Source organism: Arachis hypogaea, chromosome 16, assembly GCF_003086295.3.
Source record: "Arachis hypogaea cultivar Tifrunner chromosome 16, arahy.Tifrunner.gnm2.J5K5, whole genome shotgun sequence".
Lineage (NCBI taxonomy): Eukaryota > Viridiplantae > Streptophyta > Magnoliopsida > Fabales > Fabaceae > Arachis > Arachis hypogaea.
In genome coordinates, this window is record NC_092051.1 from 11764193 (window position 1) to 11791833 (window position 27641).

The following is a 27641-nucleotide window of genomic DNA, read 5'->3' on the forward strand; positions in this document are numbered from 1 at the left end:
CTATATAATCTGATTCTGTCTGTAATTTCGATGAATATGAATTATAAAAAAAGTTACAAACTTACACAAGCTATAATAGTTTGGTAACAGGGGATGGCAATATTATGGTTAACAACCGTGATAGCATAGGCAAGGCCCTCACCTTTGAGCCATGAATCAGCAACAACACCCCAACTTGCACTCATAATCACTTGCTTTGCACTCATATCCATTGGAGGAGGTGGAATCTTCTGCTCTTTAGCATTTGGTGCAGACCAACTCAACAACAACTACAAAGGGAGAGGGTGTTGGAGAGTTTCATAAGTTGGTACATTGCTTCACAAGCAGTTTTTGTGTTTTTTCCTTAACTACAATTGTTTGCATTCAAGACCGGTTTGGATGGAAACTGGGTTTTGGTGTTCCTGCGGCACTTATGTTGTTGTCAACCATCTTCTTCTTCCTTCTTTTTCACCGTTATGTGAAGCATAAACCTCACAAAAGCTTGCTCACTAGCTTTGCTCATGTCATTGTTGTTGTATTCAAGAATATAGAAAGCTTCAACTTCCACCTAACTACTACTACTGACCATCCAATACTCTATCACCATAACGAAGGACTCAACCCTTGTTGCTCCATCTCACAAACTAAGGTTTAGTTCAATCATTTCCATCCTAAATGATAATCAAGAAATCAAAAAGGGTTAAACAAATTAAATTATATATATTTATGTTTTTATATAATTAAAAAGACTTTGCGGAATTGATTTTACTAATTAATGCTACCGGATACTCATTGTTATTGATATCTTAAGTGCTCACTCCATATAATTTTTAGAATAGCGATCAATTTTACCGATCTATCAAATAAATTCTATTTGGTCACTAAATTAGAGATCGATTTAGTGACCAAAACAAAAAGTTAAATTTTGAAAACTTTTAGAAATATTTTATCCTTAAATTGGTCACTAATTTTATCGTTAGCAACTAACATACTAGAGAGATATATATTACTATAAAGAAATTATAATAAAAATAAAGAATCACCAATTTTAATTAATAATTTACACTCTGAATGCAAGAACTATACCTAATTAATAATTATAGCCAACCCTTGAAGTGAAACTTTGTATTTCAGGTTTCTGAATAAAGCTTGCATCATCACTAATAACAATAATAATACTTCATGGAGTGTTTGCACAATAGAGCAAGTGGAAGAATTGAAGGCCATAATAAAGGTAATTCCCCTATGGAGTAGCAGTTTCATGTTATCAATAAGCAGTAGCAAAAGCTCATTTTTTTTGCTACAAGCTAAAACCATGAACAGGTACATAACTTCAAGCTTCCAAATCCCAGCAGGCTCTTTTCCTTCTTCATTATGATCTCAGTTTTCATAACTGATGGTGTTTATGACCGTCTCATCATTCCCTTGGCATCAAAACTTAGAGGAAAACCAGTTAGGATAAGTGCTAAGAATAGAATGGGAATTGGCTTGTTCTTCTGCTTCTTGGACTTGGTAGTTTCTGCAGTTGTTAAGAACATAAGGAGGAAAGCAATTAGAGAAGGTTACATTGATAATCCTGAAGCAGTTTTGGACATGTCTGCAATGTGGCTTATCCCACACAATGTTTTGAATGGAATTGCAGAAGCATTCAATGCAATAAGCCAATCTGAATTCTATTACACTGAGTTTTCAAGAAGCATGTCAAGCATTGCTGCAGCTTTGTTCAGCTTGGGAAGTGCCATAGGAAACTTGTTAGCTTCTCTAATATCCAGCATTGTGGAGACATCACTTCCAGAGAGAGAAAACAGAGTTGGATCTCTAATAATATTAATAAGGGTCATTATGACAAGTATTATTGGGTTCTTGATATTATGGGTGCTGTTAATATGGTTTACAATTTAGTTTGTAATTGGGCTTATGGACCTACCATTGAAGATGCTGCTGGAAACAGGGTTCATCAAGAGGAGGAAATTTCGTGAAGTAGACAGTGACTGAAAAATCTCCTTGTTTCACAGCAAACAACTCTTCCTCCAATTCAGCTATCCTGAAAATATCTTCCTGATAAAATCTATACTTCAAATCACACCACAAATCAACTGCAGTATCAAACCACATCACACTCAGAGCAATCTCTGGACTCGATGACAAACTAATTCAAGATATCAGGCTATTACATCTCTCCCATGCATCAAACAGTGAATCATTCAATGCCGGTCTCTTAATTGAGTCATCTACAAATTTTACCTTATTCATGGATTTTAATACGCACCACATAGCCTTTTTCCAAACATGACAGTTGTTCAATCCAAGAGTCACAAAAGTTAGTGGAATTCCTGGAGAGTTTACAAGCATGCATTGGATTTCATTTCATAGACACTACCCAGCAGGGCTAAAGAACACTATAGATGATGATGCTAGAGGGGTATCATTGCCCTGTCTTGAGCGTTAAGCCCCCGTCTAAATAATAATCTCCTCCTAAGGAGAAGGTTTTATGAAGCAAAGTTGTGGAGGTTGATGAAGGACCTCTTAGAATAATTCATCAAACATGTGTCAGGCACAATGAGAAGCAGAGAAACGAAACCCAATTGATTAGTGAATTAAATAGTGAACATGATTACATAACACATGAATATGACAGTACACATTACATAAGCATAACAAAATCAAAAAGCATACCAATAAGAACAATAGGAAGTAAAATTGAGGGGGAGAGAATGTAACTAAGCCTGTTGTTGAGACTCCAAGGGGATTCCAATGTCGGAAGCGGAATAATCAATGGGGTTATTGGTGGAATCCTTCTTGGGAATAGAGATGGCAACGAAAGTCTTGGTCTTACTGATAGGCCTGCTCTTGAGGAGTTGAACGATGTCATCGGCCTTGAACCGGTTGTCAGGGTTGTGAGCCTGGTACTTCTTCTTCTTTCTCACGTGCCTCTTGTACTTCGGGTGAGTTGCCAGATGAACAACCTCCACCGCCACCGTCTTGTCGCTAGTGGCGCAAACCACCTTCCCCTGCATCGACTTCATCGCTCTAATGGTAGACATCGAACACGGTGCTAATGGTGCTGGAAATGTAGTGACGGTTGGGGCGAAACGGAGGATTCTGCCGCCATGGAGGAATGGGGTGGAAAACTTGGGAATTGAAGGCAACTGGAGAAGCCACATTCTTATGTAGGATAAGTGCTAAGAACATAATGGGAATTGGCTTGTTCTTCTGCTTCTTGGACTTGGTAGTTTCGTAGTTGTTGAGAACATAAGAAGGAGGAAAGCAATTAGAGAAGGTTACATTGATAATTCTGAAGCAATTTTGGACATGTCTGCAATGTGGCTTATCCCACATAATATTTTGAATGAAATTGCAGAAGCATTCAATGCAATAGGCCAACCTAAATTCTATTACAGAGTTTCCAAGAAGCATGTCAAGCATTGCTGCAGCTTGGAAAGTGCCATAGAAAACTTGTTAGCTTCTCTAATATTTAGCATTGTGGATGACAATAGGGGTGTTTATTGGCTGGGTGAAACTGGGTTTGTCTTGATCCAGACCCGGTTCTAAATATATACCGGATCTATTTTTTAGACCCTAACCCGACCCTGAACCTGATGAAACCTAAACATTTTTGAGCCACAACTATACGGGTGAAAACCGGGTCTTTAAAGTTTTAACAATAATTTATAAAGAAACTTATTTATGTTGCACTCATTTATAAAGAAGAAACTTGTTATCGAAAAGTTGATATCCATATTTGACCTTGAATTTGTCCATAAATTCTAATTTAATGCTTCTTTGATCTATTTTTTAACTCAACAAGTGTGATTAAAAATAAAACAATAGATAAAATCTATGCTTCAAATCACACCACAAATCAACTGTAGTATCAAACCACATAACACCCAGAGCAATCTCTGGACTCAATGACAATCTAATCCAAGATATCACATAGCTATTACATCTCTCCCATGCGTCAAACAGTGAATCATTCAGTGTCGGTCTCTTAATTGAGTCATCTACAAATTTTATCTTATTACTAGATTTTAATGCGTGCCACATAGCCTTTTCCCAAACATGACAGTTGTTCAATCCAAGAGTCACTAAAGTTAGTGGAATTCCTGGAGAGTTTTACAAGCATGCCTTGGATTTTATTTCATAGACACTACCCAGCAGGGCTAAAGAACACTATAGATGATGATGCTAGAGGTGTATCATTGCCCTGTCTTGGGCGTTAAGCCCCCATCTAAATAATAATCTCCTCCTAAGGAGAAGGTTTTATGAAGCAAAGTTGTGGAGGTTGATGAAGGACCTCTTAGAACAATTCATCAAACATGTGTCAGGCACAATGAGAAGCAGAGAAACGAAACCCAATTGATAAGTGAATTAAATAATGAACATGATTACATAACACATGAATATGACAGTACACATTACATAAGCATAACAAAATCAAAAAGCATACCAATAAGAACAATAGGAAGTAAAATTGAGGGGGAGAGAATGTAACTAAGCCTGTTGTTGAGACTCCAAGGGGATTCTAATGTCGGAAGCGGAATCATCAATGGGGTTATTGGTGGAATCCTTCTGGGGATCAGAGATGGAAACGAAAGTCTTGGTCTTACTGATAGGCCTGCTCTTGAGGAGTTAAACGATGTCACCAACCTTGAACCGGTTGTCAGGGTTGTGAGCCTGGTTCTTCTTCTTCCTCACGCACCTCTTGTACTTTGGGTGAGGTGCCTGACGAACAACCTCCACCGCCACCGTCTTGTCGCTAGTGGCGCAATCCACCTTTCCCTGCATCAACTTCATCGCTCTAATGGTAGGCATCGGGCACGGCGCTGATGGTGCTGGAAATGTAGTGGCGGTTGGGACAGAACGAAGGATTTCGCTGCCATGGAGGAATGGGGTGGAAAACTTGGGGATTGAAGGCAGCTGGAGAAGCCACATTCTTATCTGAGACACGAAGGGATAAGTATTCTCTTCTCTTCTCTTTATCTTCTTTACCGTGTCACCACGCTGCACTTTCTTTTTCCTATTCCATCATACGTCCACCTCCTTTTGTATTAATTGGTTTATCTTTTTTTTTAAAGTAATACCCCAAATAAGTTCTCAAGAAGTTTACAATCGGACAGATTTGTCCCAACAAAATTTAACTAAGATTTTGACCTTGTCGTTTTTAGTTATATACCAAATACATTTCCATGGCAGTTTGACACGGTCAGGACTAATAGTGACTTTCTACGTGGAGATTAATGGCCTGATGTGTTAGGTTAACTGCGACGTGTCACCTCCAGGAAAATTTGGTTCCCATCCAAACTGGACAAAACAACGTCATATTGGATCATGAGCGAACGACGTCGTTTTATAGATGACAGATTCATCCCCACTATGGAAGGCAGACTTGCGAAACGACGCTGTTTTAAATGGGGACCTATATGCCTGATGATTGTGCTTCTATAAGGACTTATTTGCCTGATAAGCTAATGTTGGGGACCCATCTGACCTATAATTGGTGACATTATCCTCAAATATATTCATTGCCCTGTTTTGGTTTCATTGAAAACACAGGCTGATGTATCTGGACCTGGTAGCTTACAAAATTCTAATCCTCCCTCTCATAACACTCAAATTGAAGATTCTCCTTCACATATCACAAAAAATGTCTCCGACAACCCCAAAGTATGCTAATTTTAAATGATTTAATGCGTATGTTGAAATCTGTATGAAACATCTTCATAATAATTTTGTTAATTCGAGGCTCAACAATCTTTTAGATATCCAAAGCAAACAGTAACCAAGCCCAAGACTCAGGGAAGTGTTAGTGCTGAGACCATGGCAGTTGCAACCAGTGCCACAGCATATAGATTGTTCAAATTTATTCCAACACCGGGATTGAAGCAGTCTATGAAAAAATAATGCTTTTAAGGATTCCAACACCATATTTTGTTATGTTGGATGAAATATAACTTTTGTTGTTTGGGTTGGTTTGTTTAGTTTAGTCTATATTGAAGGAAATAAACCTTCTTTTGTGTGATTTGGTTTATGTTGCTACTGAACTTAGCTACTTGTGTGGTTACAATATTTTGATTATCAGTTATGTAACCATTTTGATAAATGGATGAAACAAACCAAAAGCAATGTGTTTATTTTATACTATTTTACAACAATTGATTTCATGCATATCCATTTAAATATAATGAGACATTTCAATCCAACAATTTAAAAATCAACACAAATTAAAATTTGCCTAAACAGCCACCACATACATACAAAACACAACTATAACTACCAATGTCCCAATTATTATACCCCTAAACAAATAGGTCCCCGAACATTAGCTTATCAGGTAAATAGGTCTCTATAGAAGCAAAATCATCACACAAATAGGTCCCTATTTAAAATGGCGCCGTGTCACAACTCTGCCTTCCATGGTGGGGACGAATATGTCCTCCACTAAATGACGTCGTTCGCCTCTTGATCCAATACGACGTCGTTTTGTCCAACTTGGATGGGACCAAATTGTCCTGAAGGTGACACGTCGCAGTTAACCTGACACGTCAACCCATTAACCTCCACGTAGAACATCACCGTTAGTCCTGACCGGGTCAAACTGCCATGGAGACATATCTGGTGTATAACTAACGTTAGGGTCAAAATCTTAGTTAAATTTTATTGGGGACAAATCTGTACGATCGTAAATTTTTTGGAGACCTATTTAAGGTATTACTCTTTTTTTATTATAATTTTTAATTTTTTTATTATTATTTTGTATTCTTAACATAAAAATATTAAATACTTGAATTATGTTTTTTTTTTTTTTTGTCAAATTGACTGGCATTCATTTTTTCAATTAAAAAGAGATAAATTATTATGAATCAAATTTTTAAATTAGTAAATTAATAAAGTATATTTGACCACTTTTAAATTAAGATAATTATACTTATATATAATGGAATTTATTAATTCAATTGTGATAAAATTATACATAACAGTACTTAAAAATATTAAAATGTATTATACTTTTACGAAATATAAATCAAATTGTTGATCGGTATTCTGTTTATGGGCGGAGCTACATTATAGAGAAGGGGGCAATAGCTTCCCCTAATTTAAATTTTTTACATGTAAATTATATGTAAATTTCAGTTTAGTCCCTCCTTAAAATTTTATTTTAGTCTTATTTTATTGTATAAATATTTTTTGCCCTCCTCTAATATTTTATCTAGCTCCGCCTCTGATTCTATTGTTCCTACAAAATAATGATGTCTATATTAAAACTGTCACAGAAAAGATTATAGATTATAAGGGAGCTAACGATATAAATAATTGATACATCACAAGAGTAACTATAAATCTCTACAAATCCTTCGATAGACACAGAATAATTGGAGACAAGGAAACGTGTTGTTACACATATAGACATGATTAACTTTGCATAATTCTCTTTCTTATGTACAAGAGAACAGAATATAGTAAAAGAATCATATATAAACAACGATGAAAACTCCCAATAAACACCTAAGCTCTCTAATGGCGTGATGTTAGACTTTTCATAATATTCAAGTTGTCTAGGTAAGATGTCTTTTTGCGTGAATTTATGTTTGAAAGTTTCTGTTGCTGATGCTTTGAGTCAATGTCTTTGTAAAAGTCATCTGTAACAGCAAAAGGGTCCTTCTCCTTTTTCCCTTCTGAGCCTTGATCAGCTCCCCACCCCATGAAATCTAATAGGGTCATTTGGTCATTGTCTTCATCACTACCTTCTTCTCTAGGACTGGGTCTTGATGAGGTTCTGCTGTCTGAAAATATGCTTGCAGTACATCGTCTATTCTCGAGAGCACTGTGAAGGCCAAACTTTCCAATATTCTTGAATAGCTCTCAAGAAAAGCTAGCCTCACATCTTGTCAGATAGTTTAAAATTGAGTGATTCGTTCAAAATCGTGATATCAAAAAGATTTTAAGGAATAAATATAGGTGATATTAATTAAAGTATGTATATATTTGCAGATATTGAATTGAAGTGATGCATGGCATGGTCGCATGGGATTAATTGCAGATATTCCGCTCCAGGCTCTAGCTTTGGTAAACATTGCAACGCCGTCATTTTTAGTGTCTCGTCTGTATCTTTTCTATTTTTTCCCTTTATTTTTGCATTTATTTATTTTGGCCAAGTTGCTGCTTTTTGGAGACAACTTTTTTTCTTTTTCCTTATAAACTTTGAGTTGGAAAATGGAATTTATATTGACGAGTGCTAGGGGCAGCAACTTTTGTGTTTTGTAACCATCAATAGTCTTTTTAATGGTGTGAGATTACATCTAATGGTGGGAGATCACTCACTTTTCTTTTGATAGTTAAGTGCTGGCTATAAAACATAAAAGCTGGCCCTAGACTTTTCTATTTATATTTGAGAATTGTCTTTAAGGAAATTTGTGATGACTACGTTAATTAACGACAATAAAAGTACTAAAAGGGGGTTTATATTACTTTGAAACAGTGAAAGTAAGCTAACATTGTAAGCCAAGTCAAATAGCCAACCGAATTTTTTACGTGAATTTTCACACATCCTTAATTCTTAGTTAGTCAAAATTATGATTGTTCTTGGATCACAAAGATAGATATAAAACCTATTGATCATTGGTGTACCACTGGCAGCAACACCCTATCCAAAAAAAAAAAAAAAAAAAACACCGGTTGCACCAATTATTTGGTAGCTTCTGAGTTCTGACTAACTTTGGAGATAAAATTTAATTTGCATGTTTAATAATTCTCCAAAACTGAGGGAATTTTTCTTCCCCGTTAACATCTAGTAGACGATTTGGGTATGTTTCATGAATTCAATTGTTTTATTATTTACATGTAATGTAATCACAAATAATCACCACATGAACAAATTCCTTGTTTAAAATGATGATAGTGATTAACGTCTCTCACAGAAATTTTCCTGCATGTGATCTTTGATATGAACTTGATGGCAATATGTCACATATTCGTAGGTTCTTTGTTATCAGAAGTCTGGTTCTTGAGGGAGTACTAATGAGTCCAAATGCAATGGCCAGTTTCTCACTGTGACTGCACACCATGTTTGTCTTCTCATCTTCCTCAACATCATGGAATACAGATCCTGTGTCCGGGACACACCCAGCTTCTCTCATTAGCCCTTCTAACCTCTTTAGTTCTGCATATATTGCATCACAATCTGGATGTGACACGTCCCCAGAGGGAAATGCATACACTTTGTTCTTCACCTCAATCCAGCTACAAGCCATGTTTTCTTTATCCCTTTATCTATCATTATCTGGTTCCCAATTACCCAATTTAGCATATATGTTAGCCAAGATCACATAATTTCCCAAATCGTCAGGGTCAAGCTCAATCAGCTTTTCCAAGGCTAGCTCTGCCAACTCCACATTCCCATAGATCTTGCATGAATTTAGGAAAGCACCCCACACCCCAGAAGCCGGCCTTACACTCATATGTCGGATAAGATCATAAGCCTTGTCCTGTTTGCCACAGTGACCAAGAAGATCAACCATGCATGTGTAGTGTTGAACAGTTGGATTGATACCACAATCCCTTACCATCATATCATAAAATGCTTGCCCTTCCCCTTGGCTGCAAGCCGCTAGAACACCAACAAAGGTTATAAGATCCGGCCGGGTCTCTTTCCTCATTACCTCGAATAGTTCCAAGGCTTCCTTGGTAAGACCATGCATTGCATAACCAGTGATAATTGCATTCCAAGACACAACTCTTTTCTCCCTAAGCATCTCGAACAAGGCACGAGCAACTCTTACAGAACCCACTTTGCATACATATCTATCAGAGCAGTCTTGACCTTATCATTGGAGTGAAATCCATGTCTCCAAGCAAAACCATGGATCTCCTTCCCATGAGGAAGACAGGCAATGTCAGCCGAGGACGAAATCACAATTACAAGAGTTGCCTCGGTGGGTCTTACACCGGTCACCACCATGTACCTACACAGAGCAAGTGACTCATCAAGGTGTCCATTCCACGCATAAGCCGCGAGTATGGAGTTCCACAACACAGCATCTCTTACAACAATTTTGTTAAACACATGGCGAGCTTCAATCAGACAACCACACTTGGCATACATATCAATGACAGTAGCACCTACAAAGAAATTCCTCTCCCAGCCAGTTCTAATCACACACTCATGGATGCCCCTTCCCTCTCCAATAGCAAAGAGTGCAGAGCATGCTTTAAGAGCAAAGTTTTGGAGGTTGATGAAGGACCTCTTTAAAATAATTTATCAAACATGTGTCATGCACAATGAGAAGCAGAGAAACAAACCCCAATTGATAAGTGAATTAAACAGTGAACATGATTGCATAACACATGAATATGACAGTACACATCACATAAGCATAACAAAATCCAAAAGCATTCCAACAAGAACAATAGGAAGTAAAATTGAGGACTAAGCCTGTTGTTGAGACTCCAAGGGGATTCCAATGTCGGAAGCGGAATCATCAACGGGGTTATTGGTGGAATCCTTCTTGGGAACAGAGACGGCGACGAAAGTCTTGGTCTTACTGATAGGCCTGCTCTTGAGGAGTTGAACGATGTCACCAACCTTGAACTGGTTGTCAGGGTCGTGAGCCTGGTACTTCTTCTTCTTCCTCACGCGCCTCTTGTACTTCGGGTGAGGTGCCAGACGAACAACCTCCACCGCCAGCGTCTTGTCGCTAGTGGCGCAAACCACCTTCCCCTGCATCGACTTCATCGCTCTAATGGTAGGCATCGAACACGGCGCTGATGGTGCTGGGAATGTAGTGGCAGTTGGGGCGGAACGGAGGATTCCGCCGCCATGGAGGAACGGGGTGGAGAACTTGGGGATTGAAGGCAGCTGGAGAAGCCACATTCTTATCTGAGACACAAAGGGATAAGGATTCTCTTCTCTTCTCTTTATCTTCTTTACTGTGTCACCACGTTGCACCTCCTCTTTCTTATTCCATAATAGGTCCACCTTCTTTCTTATTATAATTTTTAACTTTTTTTTATCATTCTTTTGTATTCTTAACATCAAAATCTTAAATGCTTGAATTATGTTTATTTCTTTGTCAAATTGAGGGACATTCATTTTTTTCAATTAAGAAGAGATAAATTATTACGAATCAAATTTTTAAGTCAGTAACTTAATAAAATAAATGTTTGATCACTCTTAAATTAAAATCATTAAACTTATATATAATGGAAATTATTAATTCAACTGTGATAAAATTATGCAAAGCAGTGCTTAAAAAAAAAATTAAAATGCATTATATTTTTATGAAATACAAACTAAGTCATTGACCAGTGTTCTATTGTTCCTACAAAATGATTGATATCTACATTGAAACTGCCACAGAAAAAATTAAAGATTATAAGGGAATTAACGATACAAATAATTGATACATCACAAAAGTAGTTACAAGTCTTTACAAATTCTTCGATAAACACAAGATTATTGGAGACACAGAAACGTGTTGTTATACACACATGGACATGATGATCAATTTTATATAATTCTCTTTTCTAAGTACAAGAGAACAGAACATGGTAAAAGAATCATGTATAAACAACGATGAAAATTTTCAATAAACACTTAAGCTCTCTAATAACGTGATGTTAGACTTCTCATAATATTCAAGTTGTCTAAGTAAGATGTCTTCTTATGTGTATTTACTTTTGGAATTTTCTGTTACTGATGCTGAGTCAATGTGTTTTTTATGACATCTTGTTGGAAAACTCTAATTTTTTTTAAGTTTTAACTCTAGATAATATAAAAGTCCTAATACTCCTGCCGAGTTCAGAACGATGTATAATCTATATATTACACAAAAAATTATTTTGCAACTCTTTTTTTTTTCAAATAGAAATGTAATTCGCCCAAATTAACTTATCAGATATATATATATATATATTTTAAAGCAGGAAAAATATGATTATTGGTTAAGTAAACTTTTTCTAAAATACATTTATTTGGTGATGTGTGTTTTTTTCCCACTGATAGGACTATATATATTATTTTAGATTATTTAACGAGAGAATTCAATAATCCGTTTTATATTCTCTGGCTTTCTTTTCCATGCATGTTTTTGCATTCTCGGGTGTCATTTTCTCAGTTATTTTAAGCCCAAGATTTTGAAATAGTCATGACAAGATCGGGTGCTAGCTGTTTGCCACCAAAAGTGGGCAAGAAATTAAAATTATAACGTCTCAACTTAGCTTAATTTTATGTACTATTAATTAGATTAGCTGATTTTAATTCTAATAATAATTTATCCTTCAAAGTTCAAAGAAAGGAATGACTTAGAAGAATGGAGCCATAGCCCATAAGCAACCTGCATCAGCTTCTGTCGTTGCTGCAATAGCGCGTATATTATGCCTACAATTTTCTTGGTCGCGGTAGCTATTCAAAGTTTCAAATCATGTTCACACGGCATCGTCCAAACCTGATCAAGGAACGAAAGACTATTCAAAGTATGTGAATAATATTTTGAGGACAATATTAGAGAGAAAAAAAAAATTTGTCTTATATAATATTTATTAATTTTAGTAATCTATTATATATTTCTAACTTTAGAGTTAAGATGTATTATACGTTATTTTTTTATTATAATTAAAATCAAATTTTTTTTCTAAAATTAAGGAATTCTCCTTTCTTTCTTATTAATTTTACACTAAAATGTGTCATATGTCACTCTTTCATTGTAATTGAAATTAAATTTTTTTCTCCAAAATTAAAGAATTCTTTCCTCCTCCTTACTAATTTTACAACCAAAATGTGTCACATGTCACTCCATCATTGCAATTGAAATCAAATCTTTTCCTCCAAAATTAAAGAGTTCTTCCCTCCTTCCTCTTTTTTCTTCCTTTCTCTATTTCTCTCATTCCTTCCACCACTCTATCTTATTTTATATATCTTTATTAATATCAATGATTAATTACTAATTTAACAATCAAATGTGCAACATGACATTTTATAATTGCATTAAAATTGAAATTGAAATATACCTATATTATGTATCATATATTACTATCTCATTTAATAATCAAATGTATCACACGATACTCTCTTATTAAAATTGAGAGAAAATATTTTTTTTCAAAATTAATAAACCTCCTTCCTAAATTCTCTCATCTACCTCTCTCCATTTTTCTATTTCTCTCTACTATTTTTACTCTTGTTACGGTCCGGCCCAAAGTAGACACGGGCCGACCCGACCCGAAAACCACCCGGCCCCAACGGCCGGGTAGAAAGCACCCAGCTGTCAACCCGGACACGCGTCCCAGACAGCTGTGATAGGAAGCTTCTACAATAGTGGGCTCTGCCCTTAAGGGGCCCACTCCTAACACGGTATATATGGGGAGGGTCCTACCCCTCCCCCAAGGTACGTCACACATACCACCTACTCACTTTTCACCTACACACTAACTGACTAGAGCGTCGGAGTGTCTTTGCAGGTGACACCCCCCTCTCTTCACAGCGAGTCCTTGGCTTCCCGGCTGGTCCTCCTCCAGCACAACCACATTGAACAAGGCACTCCCCACCATCTTGAATCACTATCCGAACAGTCCGATATCCGATTTATCGAACATTGGCGCTGTCTGTGGGGATTGCCTGAATGGACGTCGTGCAAGTTTCCGGAGACCATGGCCGCAACAACTCTACATATAATTTATATTTTATATTAGTAATTTGACAAATCAAAATATGTCATCTGATATTTTTTTACAATTAAAATAATTTTTTTTCAAAAATTAACAAACTCTCACTCTCACTCTTCATCTTTATCTTTCTCTCTCTTTTCTGTCATTCTCTATTTTTCTATCTTTTTCTTCTGAAGAAAACGAAATTAACAAAATAATATAATTTAAATAAAAATATTATTATTATTATTATTATTGTTATTATATACATAGTTTTTAGTTTTTTCTTTAGTTTTAAATTTTCACCGCTTATCTTTTTAATCTATATTTTCATTTCTCTTCTTTCAAATATTTATTACATATAATTTGAAGAGAATACTAATGTTATAATTAAAAGTTAGAATCAAAATTCAATTATTTAAAAAAATTAATTTTGAGTTAATTTTATAACTATCAGTATAATTTTTTTATGCTAATATCTAATTATATTTTTATATACATAGAGAGAAAAAATATTATTTTGAAATAACAAGTATAAAAATTAATTATTTCTGTTTTACAACAGACTTAACAGTTTATACCTAATTAAATGTAAAAGTATACACGTTAAATTATTTTAAATTTTAGATAACGAATGTTAAAATTAATTATTAATAAAAAATTAGGCTTTTCATATAAAAATAATAACTAAAAATTTTATTATTTAATTTTTTTATCTACAGATACTTTGGTCTTCTTAGCCAAAGACTTTTATCAACCTACAACTTTTTTTTTATAAAAATAGTTTGATTTTATAAATCTTCTATGCCATGCATAATCTATACTATCAGAATAAAATAGACCGTAATTTTAAAAAATTTATATTCCCATAATATTATTACGGGTAAAAATACTAGTAATTAATAAATATTAAAATTAATAAGTTCAAATTGTTTTTTATTATTTTTTTATTTTTAAATATTTTTGTATTTTAAATTTAGAAAGGCTACTTAGTTATAAGAAATTAATTTCTACTTGCCATTCATTAAATTAATTTTAAATATTATTAAATAAACATATATACAATGTAAGATAAATAAAAAACCATTAATTAACAATCATATAAAAATAAAATTTGATATTTATAAAAGAATTCTATAAAAAATTTATTATTTTACTTTAATAGGTTTAATTATTCATGTGATGATTATGTTATTATTAAAATATATAAAATAATAAATATAAATTATATATAAATACATAATGAGTAACTGAATTTTTTAGTATATTTTTTCCCAATTATACAGCACAAAGAATTATTAGAGGAGTATAACAAAGAAGAAAGTCGTTATGGTTATAATTGATAAAGGCATGCAATATTATAGTAGTGACCACAATAAAACAGATTCATTCTTCTTGTATACCATTTGGGCTCTTTGGTTCACAGTTCCAGCTGGTCCATGCAACCTTTGTGACTTGAGCAAAAGTTGAGCCAGCTGGCATAGGAAGTAGTTAAGTTAGTATTCTGTTGGCAGCATCAGCTGTGACGTGGGAAGAAGTCAGTTAGGATAGTTTAATAGTTAACAAGACTGAAGAGGGAAAGTTTACTATGAGAAGTTAGTTAGGAAGTTATCTAGTCAGTTAGTTAGAACTTAGAAGAATCAGTTTACAGTTATAGTAGCTTGTAGCTATAGCCAGCTTCCACATGAAGTAGTTAGTTAGAAACGGTTAGAATGAGCACCACGCTTTAGTGCTTTACCACGAAACTCTGCAAGCAGAACAGAGTTTCTTCAAACAGAGTAATAGGAAGAAGAATCCTTGTCCATTGCTTAAGTTTTTGAATGAATATGTTGCATGCAAAGAATTAGAATCTTATCATTTTTCGTTAAGAACGACTAAGAACTAGAAAGCTTATCTCTAGATTAAAAGAATCCAATGATAATCAGATTTATTTCTACTTATAAAAAGGGCAAGTGGTGCATGGGATATATAGGGGACCAATTACGGAGCCTGAAATGGTCATAAAAACCATTGGTCCATAATAAGAAAGTAGATGCCGAATTTCATGTGCATTGTATGTGGGCCCATGGTAAGGGATCACAATTATATAATGCAGGATCTGGTCCTGTCGCATGCCCTGATTCCCCCACCACGATCGATAAGGGAGGGAACCATCCGAATTGGTTCTGCCTTTAACTCTTTTACCATAATCACATGCACAAAACACGTTATTATGTTTACGGTCATCACGGCTACTACTGGGAGTTACACTTTTATCTTTCTAAAATTCCTGTTCCTTTTTTTCAGTTAGAGCCTTTTTTTTATAATCGTTATCTTCAGGAGTTATAACAAACCCAATAATAAGCGATGATGAACCACATACAAACAGACCCGTCTGACATAATAATCTTAGGATTAGTGTTCGATGTTCTAGGAAGAGTTCTTCTGTCTGATGTATACGGAGCTCAACTACTCATAGCTGACGTATATAGAGTTGGGAGTTACAATAATACCAAATCACGTGTTTTGGAAGCGACTACTATATATAGTTTTTGTCCTTCTCATTTTTGGAATCTAATTAGTTGCACACTTAAAATATGTAGTATTTCTTGGATCCTCCACTACATAGAGTAACACGTTTTTTATTTGGAGAAATCAAATGCAGATATACGAGTAAAACCCCCTCTTGATCCCTATTCATTTGTTTAAATGATTGTGAAGGTTGTGATAGGCTTAGAAAAGGGGGTTGAATCTATGCCTTCCTTTAGGTTGCTGTTATTACCCTTTTAAAATAACTTTACAATTCTGATTCTGTTCGAACTTAGCAGCGGAAATTTATGAGACAATTTATTTTTGTCTCATGAATATCAGAAAACAGAACACAGCAGAGAAGAGAAAAGCTAACACCAGCAAGTATCCTGGTTCGGTTGCCTTGTGCTATGCAACCTACATCCAGTCTCCTCTACAACTATGGAAGAATTTCACTATAGTTAACAGCATTACATACACCAATAACACAGGATTGACCCAATCCTTTCACACTCAAGTTCTAACCTAACTTGACATTGGTTATGCTAATACCTAACTATACCTCTTAGTGCTAACCCAACTAAGAAAGGGATACCTTACGGGTACAAGATACAAGACACAATCATATCTAAAGAAATCAGAAAACAACTCTAGGCTTTTCTCTCAAGTGTATCTCTCAGCCTTTTTCCACTCATGGCTTTTTCTCAAGCTTTCTCACAATGCCTTTTCTCTCAAGAAATTACAGAAAGATAAGCTTAGAAAAGTACATTACAATCAGTAAAACATGAAGGAGATTGACTTCATCAACAGCCTCTTTACTATGTGAAAAACCAGCTTTGCAAACCACTGATTTAGTTCTTCAGTGTTGGCCGAATGCTTCTTTGATAGAAAGCATTATCCAAGTAGAGGAACTTCACAGGGAATACTTCACAGAACACAACTCTGAAACTCTGGTTTTCTCTCCTTGCCTCTGAATGAACAGCAAGCTTCTTTTTTATCTCCTTGCATGTTCCTTGGTTCTTCTTCCAAGGTCAACAACACCTTGAGCCTTGAGCTTCACCAACCCACTGGCTCACTTTTTCTTCTTAAACATCAAAGTAGGACCTTTGCTTCTGACTTCTCCAACTTGACCGAAAGCCATGAAGGAGTGACCGAAATTGTTTTCCAATGGTCAACTAAATCTGAACCATTGATATGCAACTTGGTCCCCAAGAATCTCTTGTGACCGTGGATTTGTAGCAGTGAGGAACAGAGATCAACTTTTCCCTTGAATGCCATTTTCGGATAGAGCAGAGAGTTGGGAAGAAGGGATGAAGATCTGATGCATGCAAGATGAGATGGATTACCTTTCTTAAGCTTGATTTGGTTTGGAATTTCTATTTTAGCTTCTGTGCTTCAAGCTTCAACTCTCTCTCTCTCTTGCTTCTTTGGTTACTAGCTTAGTGAAATGATTTGACTTGATTAGAGAGGAGAGGAACGTTGCTTACTTTGGAGGAGTGAAGAATTCAATCTTACAAGAGAAGCTTTGTGGGATGGATACCGGCTTAGATCCGGTTTTTATTAAGCAACCCGTTTGGCCTATTGGATCCTTTGGCTTTGTTTCTTTTTGGGTTGTGCTTGTTTATTTACCCATCAGCCTTGCTATATTATTTTCATACCATTTGGGCTGCTTAACTTGAATTATGGCCTGCAACATAACATAAATAATTAGCAATGTATACTTATTAATTAAACAACTTTAATTATTTATTTTGCCAAAAATAATGTTTGTCATCACTAATTAATTTAGTTAATTTCTTAACTCAACAATCTCCCCCTTGATGACAAACATAATTTAAGCAATAATCAAAAAAGGAAATAAATTGAGTAAGGTATAGAAACTCCCTTTGATTTTTGTCATTTGCTCTTATGTTGCTCCCCCTTTCTTTTTCAAGATTAGCTCCCCCTGAATTTGTGCTTTCCTTTTTGTTTCTAATTTTCTTTGATCTTAAAGAGAGCACAATGAAGAACTAAATACATTTATCTTGGCTAAGGGATATCAGATAAGCAACATCACATAATCAGCCCAACATCAAGCTAATACCATCAGCAAACAAATTCAGCATGTGAGAACAAGTATTAATGCAGCAAAGAGTATTCAACATGAATATTCAACATGCAAACATATGCAAACATATCCTATCCTATTGCTATTACTCCCCATTTTGTCATCAAGGGCGGATAATAAAAAAGATCAACAAAAAGAAAGTCTTGTACCCTGCAGAAAAGAGTTAGAGCACAGATCAAAGTACTAACTAAACTGTCAAAAGTGCAGCAATATTAAGAGTTATTACAGTCATCTAAAATGAAACAGTTTAAAAGTAGCGAAAGAAACAGAATTCATGAGACAAAAAGAGAGCAGCAGTAGTTTTTATGAGACAAATCCTAGGCATCAGAATCATTCCCCTCCGAAGCAGCTTCCTCTTCAACATCCGTGGCAATGTCTTCATCATTTTGAAGGTTGTCAATGAAGGTCATCAGTACAGCCACCCTATCCCTTGATTTCTTCAGGAAGTTCTCATGCTTGCTAGCCAGCTTCCTTTTCTCTTTGCTCAATTCAATCAAGTGATTCGATTGGGCGACAAACTCTTGAGCAACATCCCTGACCACATTCAGCAGAGTGAATTTCTTCCCAGTGGAGATGGAAGTACCCTCAGTGGAAGGAGCAGTAGAATCCTCAGGGACAAAGTCCTCATCTTCATCATCTAGGACGACTCTTTCAGATCTAGTGGGTCCTTTGTTCTGTTTCACTGAACTACCCCCTTTTAGGTATGAATGTCTATTTTCATATTTCTCATTGGTCAAGTCAACACCAAAATGCTCAAATATGCAAGTTAGAAACATGCCATAAGGGAGTGCTTTGTCCTTTTCACTCCTAACAGAGTCAAACATATATCTAACCATCAAGTATGCAAATGAGATTTCAGTTTTGGTGAGAAGGGCATATAAAACAAGAGTATTAGTGTACGAAACCCTTTGATATGAGCCGCTTTGAGGCAGAATAATATGATTGACCATTCGGTGTAATTGAGCACGCTCATATCCTAGGGCTTTGTGAGTGGGTGTAATACCATCAATTAGAGAAACATGTTCACAGATGTGAGCCAGTGCATCATGATAAGAAATTCCAACACCTTCATCCCACTTAACCGAAGTGTAGGCACAAGGCCCAACATCAGTATACTTCAAGGCATCACTGATAGTTTCATTATTTAGAAATATGTCTCGGCCCTTAACATACGAATGCACACTTCCTTCATGGTAAGTCATGTTTGCATAAAATTCTTTGACCAACTAAGGATATACAGGTTTTTTTATTTTGAAAAGGTGATTCCAGTCTAAAAATTCCAAATTTTCAACAAAAGAAAAACCTTTCTTTTTCAAATCAGGTAAATCAGCCAGAAAAGATGGACATAGAGTACGATACTGAATAACTCCCTCATAGAAATCGTGGTTCATGGCAGATTTGAAACGATGGGGGTTAAAGTCTGAGTGAGATGTCATATAGTGTGATTTGTGAGCAAAAGGATCAATGTCTGGTTCTCTAACAGATGTGAGAGGAACTCGAGTTTTACCTCTTTGCGAACGTGATGGAACAGACCTAGACTTTGGTTGTGTGGACTCAGGAGGAGGTTCTGGTGCCGCAGGTCGCTTCCCTTTGGATGAACTCGGTTTCGATGACCCTGGCTTTGATGGTGTGACTTTCGGTGGTGGCGTCGGCTTGGCAGAGGCAGGGAACCTTAGAGTGTTCTTGGTCCGAGCCATGGGGTCACAGCGAGGAGGAGAGGTAGGAGGAGAAGGAGATGGAGTGAAGGTTTTGTCTTGTGAGCGAGTGGAAGGTTTGGATGGAAGTTTATACAGCTTTTCACGAGGAGGTTTGTGAGCAATGGTTTTCTTCCTCATTTGGTGGTTTTGATTTAAGAAGAAAGAGAGTGATATGGGTAGTGGTGAGAACCGAAGGGATAGAGGAGGAGTTATGGAGGGAAGAGAGGGAGTGTTGGTAACCGTACCCAAAAGCAAATTTCCAAAACCATGCAACTGCATCACCATTTGAAAAGACTTGAAAAGACATGACCTCATAAAAGAAAATATTTTATTTGATTTTTAAATTAAAACAGGAAATTAATTTTAAATTTTGAAAGGCAATCAGAATTAAATTGAAACCCCTTTTGGACCAAAGTCAAAAATTAAGTTAGCCAAAAAGAAACTTTTCGGGCCACAAAACAAAAAAAATTGAAGAAAACTTAAACACACAATTAAAAATAAGCAAGCAAGAATGTAACATTCATATTGGGCCCAGATGTGGTTTGAACTAATGAAACACATAGGACTGCCCAGATCTGAATTGAGGTTGGCCCATATTGATTTACTATCAATAAGCCCAGAACACACTGACTTGAAGGAAACATTCATCATCTGCCCAGAATTGTCTCATACCTGTTCATGAGACAAAAAGCTCCAGCAAGTACATCAGCAATTTTAACATAAAGAATCATAACTCAGAATTCCTAGACAAGTTCTAAGCATGCAGAATCTATCCTCAGCTAATGGTTTTGTAAAAATATCTGCTAATTGCTCCTCTGATTTAACAAATTGAATGCAAATATCCCCCTTTTGGACATGTTCTTTTATTGAGTGAAATTTCACTTCAATATGCTTAGTCCTAGAGTGCAAAACTGGATTTTTAGAAATATTAATGGCACTCATATTATCACACATTAAGGGAATATTTTCAGCATTTAATTTGTAATCAGCAAGCTGTGTTTTTAACCATAAAAGCTGAGAACAACAAGAAGAAGCAGCTATATACTCAGCCTCTGCAGTGGATAAGGCCACTGTTGGTTGCTTCTTACTTGACCAAACATTTAAGGACTTTCCAAGGAAGCAGCATAAACCAGAAGTGCTCCTTCTATCAACTCTATCACCAGCAAAATCTGCATCACAATAACCAACTGCAGAAAAATTATCAATCTTAGGATACCAAAGACCAAAATTGGATGTGCCATGAACATATCTAATGATCCTTTTAACTGCAGAAAGATGCGACTCTTTAGGTTTGGATTGGAACCTAGAACACAATCCAACATTTTGCATAATATCGGGTCTAGAGGAAGTTAAGTACATAAGAGAACCAATCATTCTTCTATACCTAGTCTCATCAACATCTTTCTCAGTTTCTCCCTTATCTAATTTTGAATTAGGGTGCATGGGAGTTCCCATGGGTTTGGCATTTTCAAGACCAAATTTCTTAACTAATTCCGTGGCATACTTTTCTTGATGAATGAAGATACCATTTTTAGTTTGTTTAATTTGCAGCCCAAGAAAAAAATTAAGTTCACCCATCATACTCATGTCAAATTCACTTGTCATGAGTTTTCCAAATTCTGAACAAAGGGATTCATTGGCTGATCCAAAAATAATGTCATCAACATATATTTGGACTAGAATAAAAGAATCATTAGAATTCTTGATAAATAGAGTTGTGTCGGTGGTGCCTCTTTGAAAACCATTTTTCAAAAGAAAAGAGCTAAGTCTCTCATACCAAGCTCTAGGAGCTTGTCTTAAACCATAGAGAGCTTTAGACAATTTAAAAACATGATTAGAATGCTCTTTATTTTCAAAACCAGGAGGCTGCTCCACATATACTTCTCTATCTATCACACCATTCAAAAATGCATATTTCACATCCATTTGGTATAATTTAAAACCACAAAATGCAGCATAGGTGATGAGCGGATATTTTATACGCTTTTTGGGGATAATTTCATATAGTTTAGAGTATGTTTTAGTTAGTTTTTAGTCTATTTCTAGTAGTTTTTAGGAAAAATTCATATTTCTGGACTTCACTATGAGTTGTGTGTTTTTTTGTAATTTCAGGTATTTTTCTGGCTGAAATTGAAGGAGTTGAGCAAAAATCTGATTCAGGCTGAAAAAGGACTGCTAATGCTGTTGGATTCTGACCTCCTTGCACTCAAATTGGATTTTCTGGAGCTACAGAACTCGAAATGACATGCTTCCAATTGCATTGGAAAGTAGACATCCAGGGCTTTCCAGCAATATATAATAGTCCATACTTTGCATAAGGATAGACGACGTAAACTGGCGTTCAACGCCAGTTCTCTGCCCAATTCTGGCGTCCAGCGCCAGAAAAGGATCAAAAACTGGAGTTGAACGCCCAAACTGGCATAAAAACTGGCGTTCAACTCCACAAATGGCCTCTGCACGTGACTCACTCAAATCTCAGCCCCAGCACACACCAAGTGGGCCCCAGAAGTGGACCTCTGCATCATCCATCATAGTCCACTCATATTTTGTAACCCTAGGCTACTAGTTTAGTATTTAAACAACTTTTAGAGACTTATTTTGTATCTCATGACATTTTAGATCTAAACTTTGTATTCTCTGACGGCATGAGTCTCTAAACCCCATTGTTGGGGGTGAGGAGCTCTGCTGTGTCTCGATGAATTAATGCAAGTATTTCTGTTTTCCATTCAAACACGCTTGTTCTTATCTAAGATATTCATTCGCGCTTAACTGTGATGAAGGTGATGATCCGTGACATTCATCATCTTCCTCAAACCATGAACGTGTGCCTGACAACCACCTCCGTTCTATATCCGATTGAATGAGTATCTCTTAGATTCCTTAATCAGAATCTCCGTGGTATAAGCTAGAACTGATGGCGGCATTCATGAGAATCCGGAAAGTCTAAACCTTGTCTGTAGTATTCCAAGTAGGATTCAAGGATTGAATGACTGTGACGAGCTTCAAACTCCTGAAGGCTGGGCATTAGTGACAGACGCAAAAGGATAGTAAATCCTATTTCAACCGGATCGAGAACCAACCGGTGATTAGCCGTGCTGTGACAGAGCGCGTGAGCATAATTTTCACTGGAAGGATGGAAGGTAGCCATTGACAACGGTGATCCACCAACACACAACTTGCCATAGGAGGACGTGCGTGCGTGAATCAGAAGACAGAGGAAAGCAGAGATTCAGAGGACAAAGCATCTCCAAAACTCCAACATATTCTCCATTACTGCACAACAAGTAACCTTTAATTTATGCTCTATTGTTTATTCGCAATTCAACTGATAAACATAATTGACTTCCTGACTAAGATTTACAAGATAACCATAGATTGCTTCAAACCAACAATCCCCGTGGGATTCGACCCTTACTCACGTAAGGTATTACTTGGACGACCCAGTGCACTTGCTGGTCAGTGGTACGAGTTGTGAAAAGTGTGATTCGCAATTTGTGCTACCAAGTTTTTGGCGCCGTTGCCGGGGATTGTTCGTGTTTGAACAACTGACGGATTATTTTGTTGCTTAGATTAGGAAAAATCTTTCTTTTTTTTGGTTTAGAGTCTTTTATTATTTACCCCTTGTTAAAATACTTTAAATTTATAGCTCAGTTATTTAGAACGTGGTGTTTATGTTCATGATAATTGGCTATCATATTTTTAAAAAAAACCTTTTTCAAAAATAATCTTTCTTAAAAATTTTGGTTTTTGAAGGTCCCATAACTCATTTGGCTACAACATTAATTTGATTGGGTTAGAATCTTTATTACTCTTTTCAAAACCTTCTTTTTCAAAAAATATTTTTTCTATTAAATCCTGTGCCAAACTTTAAGTTTGGTGTTTTCAAAAATAATCTTTCTTAAAATTTTTTTTTCTGAAGGTCCCATAACTCATTTGGCTACAACATTAATTTGATTGGGTTAGAATCTTTATTACTCTTTTCAAAACCTTCTTTTTCAAAAATATTTTTTCTATTAAATCTTGTGCCAAACTTTAAGTTTGGTGTTTTCTTGTTGATTCCCCTTTGATTTTCGAAAATTTTGGTTTGGTTTTCTAAAAATTTTAAGTTTGGTGTTCTTCCTTCATGTTCTGGTGTTCTTGTGAGTCTTCAAAGTGTTCTTGAGTTTTCCTTGTGTCTTGATCTTAAAATTTTTAAGTTTGGTGTTCCTTGGTGTTTTCCCTCCAAATTTTTCGAAAACAAGGAGCATTAGATCTAAAAATTTTAAATCTTGTACTATCTTATTGTTTTTCTCTCTCCTCACTAAATTCAAAAAAAAAATATATCTTTTCAAAATATCTCTTCTAACTTCCTAACTTCTTATCTTTTCAAAATTTGTTTCAACTAACTAACTAACTTTTTGTTTGTTTCTTAACTTTTTCAAAACTACCTAACTAACTCTCTCTCTCTAATTTTCGAAAATATCTTCCCTCTTTTTCAAAAAAATTTCGTTTTTTTTTACTAATTATTTTTAAATTTTTTACGAAAAAAAAAAATTCAAAATTCAAATTCTTTTTAGTTATTTTATTTTATTTAAGTGTTTACTTCTTATAAAATAAAATAAATAAAAAGATAAATCAGTCCAAGTTATATCCACATATCCATCATGGACATAAGTGGAGATGGACAGTCCAGGAGGACTTTGGGGTCATATTCTAACCCCTCTACTGCTTCATATGGGAGTAGCATATGCATACCCTCCATTGGAGTCAGTAGCTTTGAGTTGAATCCTCAGCTCATTATCATGGTGCAGCAAAGTTGCCAGTATTTCGGTCTTCCACAAGAAGAACCTACAGAGTTTCTGGCACAATTTTTACAAATTGCTGACACAGTACATGATAAGGAAATAGATCAGGATGTCTACAGACTATTACTGTTTCCATTTGCTGTAAAAGATCAAGCCAAGAGGTGGTTAAATAACTAACCTAAGGCCAGCATAAGAACATGGAAACAGCTGACAGAAAAATTCCTGAATCAATATTTTCCTCCAAAAAGGATGACACAGCTAAGGCTGGACATCCAAGGCTTCAAACAAGGAGATAATGAATCTCTTTATGATGCCTGGGAGAGATACAGAGAGATGCTACGAAAATGCCCCTCTGAAATATTTTCAGAGTGGGTTCAGTTAGACATCTTCTACTATGGGCTTGCAGAAGGAGCTCAGATGTCTTTAGATTTCTCAGCTGGTGGATCTATCCATATGAGAAAGACAATTGAAGAAGCTCAAGAGCTCATTGATACAGTTGCCAGGAATCAGCATCTGTATCTAAGCAGCAACCCTTCCATGAATGAAGAGGTTAAAACAGTAACTGCTGAATTCAGTACTGTAAAACAAGCTGCTGAATTCAACCAGCAATTAGATTTTCTAACAAAGCAGCTAGCTGAATTCAAAGACAGGTTACAGGAGACAAGGATAGCTAATATACATATGGAAGAACAGTTTAAGCAAACAAAGCAGCAGCTATCAAAGCAAATAGCAGAAGAATGCCAAGCAGTGCAATTAAGAAGTGGGAAAACATTAAATACCCCACCTCAAGGCATCAAAAATTCAAGAAACGAGCAACCCACCAAAGATTCCCCTGAGGACAGTAAGAGCCCAGGGAAAAATAATTCTGGCACTAAAACGCCAGAAAACGGGTGGAAGGCTGGCGCTGAACGCCCAGACCATGCCCAAAACTGGCGTTCAGCGCCAGAAACAAGGCAGAATCTGGCGTTGAACGCCCAACAGGGGCAGATTTCTGGCGTTCAGGCGCCAGGAACAGACAGTGAGTTGGCGTCTAACGTCACTCCAGCTTCTGACTCTGGTACGCAATTGCCAGTGAGGGATCAGACACACACAAGTGCTGATAACAACCCCTCTAAAAAGGCTCCTCTAACCACTAAGGTTGAGGATTATAAAGCCAAGATACCTTATCCTCAAAAACTCCGGAAAGAGGAGCAGGATAAGCAATTTGCTCGCTTTGCAGATTATCTAAGGACTCTTGAAATAAAGATTCCATTTGCAGAGGCACTTGAGCAAATACCTTCTTATGCCAAGTTCATGAAAGAGATCTTGAGTCATAAAAAGGAGTGGAGAGAAACAGAAAGAGTTCTCCTCACTGAAGAATGCAGTGCAGTCATTCTGAAAAGCTTTCCTGAAAAGCTTAAAGACCCTGGGAGTTTTCTGATACCATGCATATTAGAAGGTGATTGCACCAAGACAGCTTTATGCGATCTTGGGGCAAGCATCAACCTGATACCTGCATCCACTATCAGAAAGCTTGGCTTAACTGATGAAGTTAAACCAACCCGGATATGTCTCCAACTTGCTGATGGTTCCACTAAATACCCATCAGGCGTGATTGAGGACATGATTGTCAGAGTTGGGCCATTCGCCTTTCCCACTGACTTTGTTGTACTGGAAATGGAGGAGCACAAGAGTGCCACTCTCATTCTAGGAAGACCCTTCCTAGCAACTGGACGATCCCTCATTGACGTCCAACAGGGGGAAATAACCCTGAGAGTCAACGATGACGAGTTCAAGTTGAACGCTGTCAAAGCCATGCAACATCCAGACACATCAACAGACTGCATGAAAGTTGACCTTATTGACTCTTTGGTAGAAGAGATCAACATGGCTGAGAGTCTCGAATCAGAGTTGGAAGACATCTTTAAAGATGTTCAGCCTGATTTGGAGGATTCAGGGGACATGAAAGAGCCTCTGAACTTTCTTCTGAAAGAGGAAAAACCTCCTAAACCAGAGCTCAAGCCACTGCCACCATCCTTGAAATATGCATTTCTAGGAGAAGGTGACACCTTTCCAGTGATCATAAGCTCTGCTTTAAATTCACAGGAAGAGGAAGCACTTATTCAAGTGCTAAGGACACACAAGACAGCTCTTGGGTGGTCCATAGGTGACCTTAAGGGCATAAGCCCAGCTAGATGCATGCACAAAATCCTATTGGAGGATAATGCCAAACCAGTGGTTCAACCACAGAGGCGGCTAAATCCAACCATGAAGGAAGTGGTGCAGAAAGAGGTCACCAAATTACTGGAGGCTGGGATTATTTATCCCATTTCTGACAGCCCCTGGGTGAGCCCTGTTCAAGTCGTCCCAAAAAAGGGAGGCATGACAGTGATTCATAATGAAAAAAATGAACTAGTTCCTACAAGAACAGTTACAGGGTGGCGCATGTGTATTGACTACAGAAGGCTCAATACAGCCACCAGAAAGGATCATTTTCCTTTACCATTCATAGACCAGATGCTAGAGAGACTAGCAGGTCATGATTACTACTGCTTTTTGGATGGCTACTCAGGCTATAACCAGATTGCAGTGGATCCCCAGGATCAAGAGAAAACAGCATTCACATGTCCATCCGGAGTGTTTGCTTATAGAAGGATGCCCTTTGGGCTATGCAATGCACCTGCAACCTTCCAGAGATGCATGCTCTCTATTTTCTCTGATATGGTGGAAAAATTTCTGGAAGTCTTCATGGATGACTTCTCAGTATATGGAGACTCATTCAGCTCCTGTCTTGATCACCTGAAACTTGTTCTGAAAAGATGCCAAGAAACCAACCTAGTTTTAAACTGGGAAAAGTGTCACTTCATGGTGACTGAAGGAATTGTTCTTGGGCATAAAATCTCAAACAAGGGAATAGAGGTGGATCAAGCAAAAATAGAGGTAATT

At 36.5% G+C, this 27641-nt stretch overlaps 1 protein-coding gene and 2 long non-coding RNA genes across 3 annotated transcripts; all 3 read right to left on the reverse strand.

Annotated features, from left to right (window-relative positions):
- Positions 1-1091: 1091 nt before the first annotated feature.
- LOC140179682 (uncharacterized) lies at positions 1092-2047 on the reverse strand. The gene is made up of 3 exons (XR_011873463.1): positions 1907-2047; positions 1660-1767; positions 1092-1498 (listed from the first exon to the last, which is right to left on the reverse strand). It is a non-coding gene; the product is annotated as an uncharacterized lncRNA (long non-coding RNA).
- A 497-nt stretch (positions 2048-2544) lies between these two features.
- On the reverse strand, positions 2545-4935 carry LOC112756409 (uncharacterized). Its single transcript, XR_011873462.1, has 2 exons — positions 4430-4935; positions 2545-3204 (listed from the first exon to the last, which is right to left on the reverse strand). It is a non-coding gene; the product is annotated as an uncharacterized lncRNA (long non-coding RNA).
- Positions 4936-10283: 5348 nt separating this feature from the next.
- Positions 10284-11045, reverse strand: LOC112756413 (small ribosomal subunit protein uS17c). The gene has a single exon (XM_025805005.2). The coding sequence runs from the start codon at positions 11009-11011 to the stop codon at positions 10406-10408; it is 606 nt and encodes a 201-aa protein (XP_025660790.2). The 5' UTR covers positions 11012-11045; the 3' UTR covers positions 10284-10405.
- Between the last annotated feature and the right edge of the window lie 16596 nt (positions 11046-27641).